The sequence below is a fragment of the Delphinus delphis genome, chromosome 7, assembly GCF_949987515.2.
Source record: "Delphinus delphis chromosome 7, mDelDel1.2, whole genome shotgun sequence".
Classification (NCBI taxonomy): Eukaryota; Metazoa; Chordata; class Mammalia; order Artiodactyla; family Delphinidae; genus Delphinus; species Delphinus delphis.
In genome coordinates this window covers 112,387,153-112,398,037 of record NC_082689.1, presented here as the reverse complement: position 1 = coordinate 112,398,037, position 10,885 = coordinate 112,387,153, and the positions used below count along the sequence as shown (strand labels likewise).

The 10,885-nt window shown below is 44.4% G+C and overlaps 1 protein-coding gene across 1 annotated transcript; it reads left to right on the top strand.

Annotated features, from left to right (window-relative positions):
* Positions 1 to 709: 709 nt before the first annotated feature.
* On the top strand, positions 710 to 10,666 carry LOC132427909 (cryptic protein; the record flags this gene model as incomplete). Its single annotated transcript, XM_060015430.1, has 5 exons — positions 710 to 782; positions 873 to 1,046; positions 1,776 to 1,890; positions 2,019 to 2,128; positions 10,359 to 10,666. Coding segments are annotated over 5 exons (594 nt in total), but the record flags the coding sequence as incomplete, so codon positions are not given.
* Between the last annotated feature and the right edge of the window lie 219 nt (positions 10,667 to 10,885).

Genomic DNA, 10,885 nt, shown 5'->3' with positions numbered 1-10,885 from the left:
ATCAGTACAGTAAACACTGTTGGGGAGAGAATCCGGCTGTGTCTCCACCCCACCCTGCCCCCACCCCCAGCGGGGTCTCATTGAGGGGACGATCCCTGAGGCTCACTTTTGGGCCCTGCCTGTCACAGCCTGCCTTTGCCTAAGCGAGTTGCACAGCAGAACTCAGAGACCTCATTGCTGTTTCTCATTGCTGTTTCTCGTGGCCTGGGTAGAGAGTAGGAAATACCTGTGTCTTCTGTACTTATCCATCTTGGCTCCTGAGGCAGTTCTACCAGGACCTGCAGTAAAGACACCTTCAAATACAAAAACTGTCAGACTCAGCTTCCTTGGAGATCCTCAATGTATCCATGAGAGAAGGAGACTTTTATACCAGACGTGTCAGTAGGAAAATGACCCGGAGCCACTCTGTTAGGTAAGAACGGAGATCATCTAGATCTTAGAGCCAAGAGGGGTGTTGAAGAGCCTGAATAAATTGCAATGCATGCACGACGTTCCTTCTCTTAAAGGGGCACATACACTCTTGGTCTCAACATCTTTCTAAGGGATGACAACATTAATCAAAATCTACAAGTTACAAAATGACTGCATAATATTTATTGTACATTAAAAATATACCTACACATTATATACTTATATATTTGTATATGAATGCATTACATCTTATACATATATAAATTTCTGCTCATACTTTTTTATATTTTAAACTTTGATAACTTTCTTTAAATATTCTAGGCTTCTGTTTATGATCAGTTTGGCATTACAGATCATCCACGTGGGAAACAGTAAGAACCATTTTGTTTACAGTCTCAGTTTTTGTTGCATATTTGCTTCTCAATCATGATCAGTCTCATATTTTCAATTAACTTTTTAAGGCTATCAAAGAGAGAAATATAAAGGTAGTAGAGAAGGAATCAACAGTGCTACAGCTCAGAAGCTCCAGCAGAAAACACTCGATTGGACCTTGAATAATTTTAGGGAGGAGAACGACAGCGCGGAGGGCTGGAGGCCGCAGGGTTCATTGCCCTACTCGCGGACTTTCCGAGAGCGTAAGTCGCGATGCTGCCCACAAAGGTCATCTCGGTCAGTGAACTCTGAGTTTATAAAACATTTTACCATCTTCAAATAATGATACCTTATAAAGTAAAAAATATTTTCTAGTGAGGTGCTCTTTTACTCTGAAAAATGTTTTACTATTTTATTGGTAAAACGTTGCGTTCGCTTTTAAACGGGTATTTTTCTGCGGGTCCAGAGCACTGTGATTTTAATGTATTTAAAGCAACTATCCCAACCCAGGATAATAGTGGACCTTTGCTAGTCTTATTGCAGACTCTCAGGCTCCAGACCCCTGGTCCCCAGGGGGTCCGCAGTGGAGGTGGGGGGGGGATGGGCAGTGGTGGAATTAAAAAAAAAAATTTTTTTTCTGCCTTCTTCACACCCGTGGGTGGTCCCCGCCCGCCCGAGAGGCCAGTCTTTAATCACCATCTTGGGAAGTCACAGCCTAACTTTAACATGTGAAAGGAGGAAAGAAAGAACACCCTACTTGTAGGGGGCAGGGTTTCCCGTCTGTCTTAGGGCTCCGGCTCCTTCCTGACCCGCCGGCACCCCAGGTAGTTCGTGTTTTAATCCTTAAGTTAACAAGCAGGGTTTACCTGAGCAAACACTCTTAGCAGGGAGCCAATTTTATTGCCTCCCGGCGGCGATCTTACTCGGCCCTCCTCGGGCTTCTCAGATGCGGAGGGCCGCGCGCGGAGCTGACGCCCAGGCCTCCCCCACAGGTGCGCCCCCGCGGCCGCGCTGCTGCCGGAACGGCGGCACCTGCGTACTGGGCAGCTTCTGCGTGTGCCCCGCTCACTTCACCGGCCGCTACTGCGAGCACGACCAGAGGCACAGGTAGGCGGAGGGTTGAGCAGGTTACGGGCTGGGCGGGGCGGAGGGGGCGCAGCGGGCGGCGGGGGCGCGCGAGGCGGGGCCGTGGGCGCGCGCGCCCGCGCACTGACGCCGGGCCTGCGCCTCCGCAGCGAATGCGGCGCGCTGGGGCACGGAGCCTGGACCTTCCGCGGCTGCCGCCTCTGCAGGTGTGTCTTTGCGGCCCTGCACTGCCTCCCGCTACAGACACCCGGCCGCTGTGGTAAGAAGACCCGCGTACTGTGCCTACAACCCACACACAGGGGCAGCTGCTCCTTCCTACCCAGAGATCCATAGCGATCTCCCTGTGCCAGACGATCCAGGCATGGGCAACCTGGGTCGATTCATGACTCGGGAAAGTCGTCGTGAATCACTCAGCGTATTACTATTACTGTCATTTAAAAATTTATTCCTAAGCGTCCCATATCCCGATTGCCGAGTGTATACGTGATGTCCAAACAGTGTCCTTAAGCGTCCTTTACAGAGAGCAGAATTCGGGGAGCGCGCAAGCTGGTAAGCAGAGCCCCGCCTGGCAGACAGGTATTTCTCTACACTAAGCCAACACCACCTTCTCACCTGTGAAATGCGAGGGAATGCTGGAGCAGGACGGGAGCAGTCCTGCATGGCCAGGTGCTGCCCTTCAAGGCCAACCCGTCAGTGCTCCCAGGGAAGGAAGGCGCCTGGTAACCACAGCTCAGACCTGCCACATAAAAGCCAGTGCGGTGTGGAGAGCACGCAGGGTGAACATGCATTTATGAAGATTCTGAGCAGTTCCCAACTCAATGCAAATGTTTTGCCTGTAAAACTAAGTAAGGAACGTGAACTTCCGAGGTCAGAAAACAAAAAAATGCCCTGCTGCTGAGCCATCGTCTTGGGCAGGGACCAGGGACACAAGTAAAGAAGGCACTCCATTTCCATCGCCCTCTCGCCTTTTCAGTAAGCTCTGGCTGGGACAGCAGTGAGGGGCTCAGTTAATGCAGGCACAGCCCTTCAGCCCTCTTTACAGCCCTGGGTGTGCTCCATGTGAAGCCCTTAGGCCCACTCTCCTGTTCCTCCCTGCACTACAGTCAACCCTGGGCAAATTCCACTATCTAAGGGCACGCATAGTGGTAGCACAAACCTTCATCCCCACTTCACACCCCCTTGTCCACTGTCAGGACTGCAGGAGAGGGGCAGCACTCTTGGCGGCAGAGCCCTCTTGGTGGGGTTCCCTGGGTGGGGCCCCTAGTGGAGGAACACACTTAATGAATGCTCAGCCTCCCTCCTCTGCAACCTGGATTAGCAGTCTAGTGACACTCTTAGTGAAGGTGCAGCCCTTCAACCCCACGGCTGCTGCCCCTTCTCAGCCAGCTCTGCCTGGTACACGCAGTGTCTGTGGGGGGGAGTGTGATTATAGTACAATATCCTTTCCCTCCCTCCCTCTCCTACTGGGCTCTCTGTTTGCTGGGCCTGTGCCCCTGATTCACTAGCTGCTCTTTCAGCGCCCCAGAGAATGGAGGACAAAATTATGTAATAAGCATCAGAACTGCAGATGGTGCCTATGTAGTCCTACAGGTGAAGTCATTTCCCACTTGTCATTGGTGCCCCCAGCAGTGATGTGGGGAAAGGGCTAGCTGTGATCATTTCCAATCTTCTAAGCAAGGCCAGCTTGGGTTCAGAAGCAACAGAGCAGGAACTGGGTTCTAGGATGTCTGCTCACATCCTGGGAAACATCCAAGACTGGGACTGCTGTCCGCTAAGGACAGTGACAGCGACTCTGAAAATGTGGCTTCTGCTCATCAAAGTTGAACAAAATAGTGCAGTCATCTTTCAGAGTAATTTGTCAGGTGCAGAAAGGGCAGTTACCTTTTGTACTCTTTGACCCATTGATTTTGCTTCAGGGCAGGTGACAGCGGTGGTGACTGTGTTGACAGTGGTTATGATGACATGAGGATGACGATGATAATTATAGCAGCTGCGCTGATAGATGGTTATGATGATGTGAGAATGGCAATCATCATGATGATAACTGTCTTTATTAGCTCTCAGTATATTTCAGGGACTTTATACACTTAATCCTATTCAATTCTCATAACAAGCCTAGGAAATAGGTATTATCCCTTTTATATTTGAGGAAACTGAAGCTTAGAGCGGTTAACTCCTACAGTTTGTCTTTGTTTTTTTTTTTTCCTTAAGAGATAATCACAGAGGTTAGTTGTTAATGTAGAAACAATATGGTATTTTGCAATAACATTTAAATTAGTTTAAAATATAAATTAACATACCATGGCATATTGATATAAACATTGACATAGTGATAATTAATATTAATCTGTGAATAAAATTGCTACTGTTCACAGAGTACATAAGCACATCCCTAAACTATGTCCACAGAGTACATAAGCACATCCCTAAACTATGTCAAACACTTTTTAAAAAAATTGAGATATAATTGCATATAACGTTATATTAGTTTCAGGTGTACAACGCAGTGATTTGATATTTGTATACACTGAGAACTGATAATCACGGCAAATCTAGTTAACCTCCATCACCACACATAGTAATAATCTTTTTTCTTGTGATGAGAACTTTTAAGGTCTACTCTCTTAGTAACTTTCAAATATGCACTACAGTGTTATTAACTATTAGTCACCATGTCATACATTACATCCCCATGACTTATTTATTTTATAACTGAAGGTTTGTACCTTTTGACCCCCTTCACCCATTCGCTCCCCACCTTTGGCAATCACCAATCTGAGTTTGGTTTCTTTCTTTTCTTTTCTTTTTTTTTTTTTAGATTTTACAAAAAGTGAAATCAGAGGTATTTGTGTTTTTTGTCTGACTTGTTTTGCTTAGCATAATGCCTTCAAGGTCCATCTGTGTTGTTGCAAATGGCAAGATTTCCTTTTTTTAATGGCTGAATAATATTCTGTTTTATATACATATATGTATATAGCTCACATTTTCTTTATCTATTCATTCATCAATGGACACTACGGTGCTTCCATGTCTTTTGTTCCATAGCTACTGTAAATAATGTGCAATGAACACAGAGATGCAGATATCTTCTAAAGTTAGTGTTTTCATTTCCTTTGCACAGATACCCAGAAACAGAATTGCTGGATCATATGGTAGTTCTATTTTTAATTTTTTGAGGAACTTCCGTACTGTTTTCCACAGTGGCTGCACAAATTTACATTCCCACCAAAAGTGCACAAGCGTTCAGGGTCTGATTCTTAACCACTTTACCATTCCAGACTCTTCCTATAATTATCAGTATAAATTAAAGATGATATTGTTTTGGAGTGTTTTTTTTTACACTAAAATTTTATTATGGATATAACCAGAACTTTTATTGGCAAAATCACATTTTTTATTGAATTTTTCTCTGAGCCACTGAGTAGATTTGCCCTAAATATATCTTTTTTTAATTGAATGAAAGATTCTTTAAATTCTATAGTGCTTTACAATTTTCAGAAGTTTCACACACATGATTTCGTATAATCCCATAATAACCCTTTTATTTTCCCTACGCCTATATTGCCCTTCCCCACTTTCTTCTCCCCTCTGGTAACCACTAGTTTGTTCTCTATATCTGTGAGTCTGCTTTTTTGTTTTATTCAATAGTTTGTTGTGTTTTTTAGATTCTGCATATAAATAATACCATACAGTATTTGTCTTTCTCTATCTGACATTTCCCTAGGCATAATACCCTCCAAGTTCATTCATGTTGCTGAAATGGCAAAATTTCATTCTTTTTATAGCTGAGTAGTATTCCTGTGTGTGTGTGTGTGTGTGTGTGTGTGTGTGTGTGTGTGTGTGTATCACATCTTCTTTATCCATTCATCTGTTGGTGGACACTTAGGTTGCTTCCATGCTTTGGCAATTGTAAATAATGCTGCTAATGAACATTGGAGTGCATATATCTTTTTGAATTAGTGTTTTTGTTTTTTTTTGGATGTACACCCAGGAGTGGAATTGCTGGGTCTTATGGTAATTCTAGTTTTAGTTTTTTGAAAAACCTCCATACTATTTTCGACATTGGCTACACCAATTTATATTCCCACCAACAGTGTACAAAGGTTCCCTTTTCTCCACATTCTCAACATTTGTTCTTTGTGTTCTTTTTGATGATAACCATTCTGATAGTTGTGAGATGATATATCATTGTGGTTTGGATTTGCATTTCCCTGATGATTAGCGATGTTGACCAATTTTTCACGTGCCTGTTGGCCATCTGCATTTCCTCTTTGGAAAAATGTCTACTCAGTTCTTCGGCCCATTTTTTTAAATCTGGTTTTTTGTTTTGTTTTTATGTTGAGTTGTATGAGCTGTTTATATATGTTGGATATCAACCCCTTATAGCTCATATCATTTGCAAATATTTTCTCCCATTCAGTAGTTGCCTTTTTGTCAGTGGTTTTCTTTTCTGTAAAAAAGCTTTTAAGTTTAATTAGGTCCCATTTGTTTATTTTTGCTTTTACTTCCTTTGCTTTCGGAGACAAATCCAAAAGAATACTGCTGTGATTTATGTCAAAGAATGTTCTGCCTGTGTTTTCCTCTAGGAGTTTAATTGTATCCATGCTTACGATGTAGGTCTTTAATCCATTTTGAGTTTATTTTTGTGTTTGGTGTTAGGGAGTGTTCTAATTTCATTCTTTTACATGTAGCTGTCCAATTTTCCTAGCACCACTTATTGAAGAGACTGTCTTTTCTCCAATGTATAATCTTGTCTCCTTTGTCATAGATTAATTGACCATAAATGTGTTGGTTTATTTCTGGGCTTTTTAAGAATATTTTTGATAGTGTTATTTAGAATATTGAAAATTTGACCATGTTGTAAATCCAACAGCAGAATAATAGGTAAGTAAATGTTTTAACTCCTTTAATGGAAGATTATGATGATTTTGAAGAGTATATGGAAAATAGAATGGAAAACTGTATTTACAATATATTTCTACTGTGAAAGAACACATATGGATGGGGGATCACAAATAGATAACAACATGCTACAAAACTGTGGTCCTCTGGCTCCTCCAGGGACCCAAAGGCCAAAGGATCTCCAAGGGCTCTCCCTGCTCTGATACTCTATGGGTCCAAGTTTGACAGGCTTTCTTAGTCCCAATATAATATCTTTTCAAGGGCAGGATAACCTGCCCTGTGAGGGTGCAGGGCAGGATAAAATTTATGCAAAATAATCTTGTTTGTTGGTGTGAGCTATTTTATAATTTTTTTCTGTTCCATGACCTAAAATAATGCTTTGTGCATAATAATTCTAAATAAATATTGAATGGAAGACCTTTGACCTTTTAGTTCCAAATATAATGCCAAAGAAGAAACACCAAATAAGTTATTACCTACTATTATATTACATTAAAACAATCAGTTTTCAGTGCTCTAAATACAATATGCTTAAGACAGTTTAACTATCATTCTACCATTTTCTTCATTTACATTTGTTAATTTTGCATGTAAAGAGGCAATGTGGCATATAAAAAAAGCATGGGAAATCCCCAAAATACTTGTTCAAACCCCCCAAAATACTTGTTGTAATGTTCATGATCTTTATGAAAGGTTAAATAACTGTGCTTCAGTCTCCACAGCAGCAATATTTACCCCATTGGTTTGTTAAGATGAAAAGGCCCTATACCTGTTTCATATTATACATAAAGTAAAATATTGTTACTTTATTATCATCACCATCAACCGTATTCACATCAATACAATGAGGTTAGAAAAAATGACTTCATAAGCTAGCACTTATATGCAAATTTACTGAAATGTGGTTTTTAGGTTGTGAACAATACCCATTATACCATTAACTGATGAGCACTGTTATAATTAGAGTTAAAAAAAAAATCAAGAAGAATGACAACCTTGGAGCTAGCAGTCCTTGATTCAGCCCAAGATCTCATTTTACCAAGAGGGTGATTCTTCCTACACACAGCCCAAAGAATTAAATATTTCTTTAGTATCAAGAACCATTATGTTCTAAAATTTAGAGTCTAAATAATGACACAGTGAAGTAGCCAATTCGAATGTCTTCAGAGATAAACAGGTCATGTAAATGTCAGATGGGGGTCAGGTCAAGTCTCACCTTCAAACCCAATTAAAAAAAAATACAGTTCTGGCACAAAGCAGTCAGCCAACCAACCAACAAGCAAACGAACAGAGCCAGCCTGTGGGCCTATTGGAAGGATGGCCCTCCTAGGTCCTGGCCCCAGCTGGCTCTCAGCAGTGGGCGTGCTTTCCAGGAGAGAGCAGGCCCTTTGTCAGATCCCTCTGGGACATTCTCCCATGATAGGTGCCGTTTCAGTGGGGGAGCTTCTCTGGGTGTCATCACAGAGAGGAAACCATCTGGCTCTCCAGGGGCATTCAGGGGTATCTTCAAATTGGAAAGTTTGGGGAATGCTGGCTCTGGAACTCATACTGAAACAAGATATTATCCTCATCCAGGTAGCCTCCATTTAAATCCCCACTCAGTGGTGGTGACACAGTGACACATGCTGAGCATTCAGAAATTTGATTTCACTTATATCTTCCTTTACATATATGCCTAAGACTAAAATAATGATAAAAATCTCTTCTATGTCTGCGTAAGTCTAAAAAGAGACCTTTTGGTAAGTGTATAATTAAAATCCCAGGTTATAGTAAATCACCCATCGGTAGCGGAGTTTCCTTTTTGGTATGACATAAAATAAGGACAAGCCATAGAACCATTGGTTTCATAGATTCTAATACACAGTAAATATTAATAAAGCTTATTTTAATTTTTTACTATCAGTATATAGTGGAAGTTCTAATATTTTCTCACTAAGCTCAATGGGTGACCTTGGGCCCCCTGGGAGGGACACTGCATGGTGCTCAAAGCCCCAGTTTGGGGACCCCTGCTTGAGGGACGGACTCCTTCTAACCAAATTCACAAAGCCGACTATAACAATGGCCTTTAAGTTCATATACAAGAAAAGACGGCCAACAGGGCCTGAATCCTTCTCTCTGTGGGCAGCCTGTTCCCTTCCACCAGGGGAACATCAGTGAAGCTCAGTACAGGCTGACTCCTTCTTTACCTGTAGCTGATTCTCACGCTGGGACCACCTGTTGTATCATCAGCTTTTCTGGAACCTCCTCTGAGCCCACATGCTAAGGTTCCTGTTTTGTGGGGTTCTAGTACCCTGGAACAACCCTCTCCCATGTGGGGTGGTGTGGGGAATGGTGCCCAGGTCTGGAGTGGGCCTGACCTCGGTCTTGCGCTGAGCGTGGCCTCCTGGACATGCCCACCGTAGTCACCTACGGACAGATGCAGGGCAGGTCCCTGCTGCGGTGGCTCGTCTTCATCATTACTCATTAGTTTCTGACGGTTTATGCTCACCACAGCTTTTCACGTTCAGAAGGCAGTTTCTGGAGGAATCCTAGAGGACAGTGCTTGGAGGGGTTGTCGGGGGAAGAGAAGGCTGGCTTCTGCCAATCAGCCCTGGGGAAAAGGTCCCTTTAAGTTGGCCCTTTCCTCATCGGCATGCTTCCCTGCCCAGCTGACCCCACATCCAGCCCAGACTTGCTTGTGAGAATGTTTAGTGGAGTTTGTGCCCCTGCCTGCGGCCATGCCTGTGGGGCTTGTCAGCTTCACAGGGTAGCCACTCACCACCAGCGACTTTGGCCTCGACCCTTGCCCGTCTCACTACCCCAGAGATTCCGACTCAACACCTTTGGGCTGGGGTCCTAGCTATATAGAAAGCCAGACGCACGGAGCCTTGGGGCTCAGAGTGAGACCTGCAGTGGAGGAGCCACACTGCCTCAGCAGGGTGGTGAGCACTGCGGGTGGGGCATCGTCCCCAGTGCTCTGCAGCTGCGCCTTGTAACTTCCTCTGTGGGGATATCCGCCGTTGCTGTAGGGATGGGTGCTTTTCTCTTCAATAAGTGGTCCCTAGTCAGAGAAATAGAGTCAGAGCTAATGGGGGAAAAGTTGGACCTTCTTTGCAACAGATGGGTGCAAGCTATTTTATGTTATTTTATTTTAAATCAGATCCACTTACCTGCATTGCTAAATGACGGTTGTGGAACTCTGAACGATCACCTTGGCCAGCTCATGTGCCAGATGAGAAGGGCTCAAGGGCTGTTTCTCTGTGAGCCTTAAAAACAGCAAACTGATTCTCCTTCAGCTCTCCAGGTTACACAAAAATTCCTGTTTCCAGCCGCAGCGCGAGGAAGGTACAAGCTAAAGGGAAGCATGTCTTCCTGGCTGCGCCGCGTTCCCCACATTGGGCTTCTTTCCGCGCTCCGCGCTGCCCTCCTCGTGGCCGGGAAGCCGCGGCTCAGGCTCCGCGGCTGATGCAGAGCCCGCCGGGCAAGGCCTAGAGAGGAGGCCCAGCGAGAAAAGGGCTTTACCAGAGCAGGTGCAGACATCTCTGCTTCACTCTCTTAAAGCAAGCCTGCCACAGCATGTCTCATACACTCTCGGGACTTTTTTCCAGACCTGAAAGACTTTCTCGCCTCACACTCTAATGGACCAAGAACGCAGCTCACGGGGAATGTTCTCCTCCTCCTGCCCTGCTTCCTCCTGAAATCCGTCCTCAGCGAAGGGGGAGGCCGCTGACGGGACCGCAGTTCCACCCGGCGGAACCCGAACCGCGCCTGGCCTCCCAGCGTGGCCGAGTGAGGCGGCGCTGCGTGGGGAAGCCGGGCTCGCTTGTCCTCTTGTATTGTCTATATTGTAGGTAATAGATTGGTTTCATTTCTTATCAAGTGGAGCATTAGATGCATATTTGTATTGTTTAATAAACATTTGCATGAAAGAGCCTTTCTTGCTTTCCTGGGTATACGATTTAGAAGCGCAGGAGTAGACGCTAGAGGCTGGGGCCCCTTCAGCCCAATCTCTGATGATTTCAGAGTAGACCAAACATGTGGCCCCTCCCAGATAACAGCTCCCCATTGAGCACTGCTTGAGCCCCACACATAGCTGCGGCAACACTTCACATCAGTTATTTGTTCATTCAGTCTC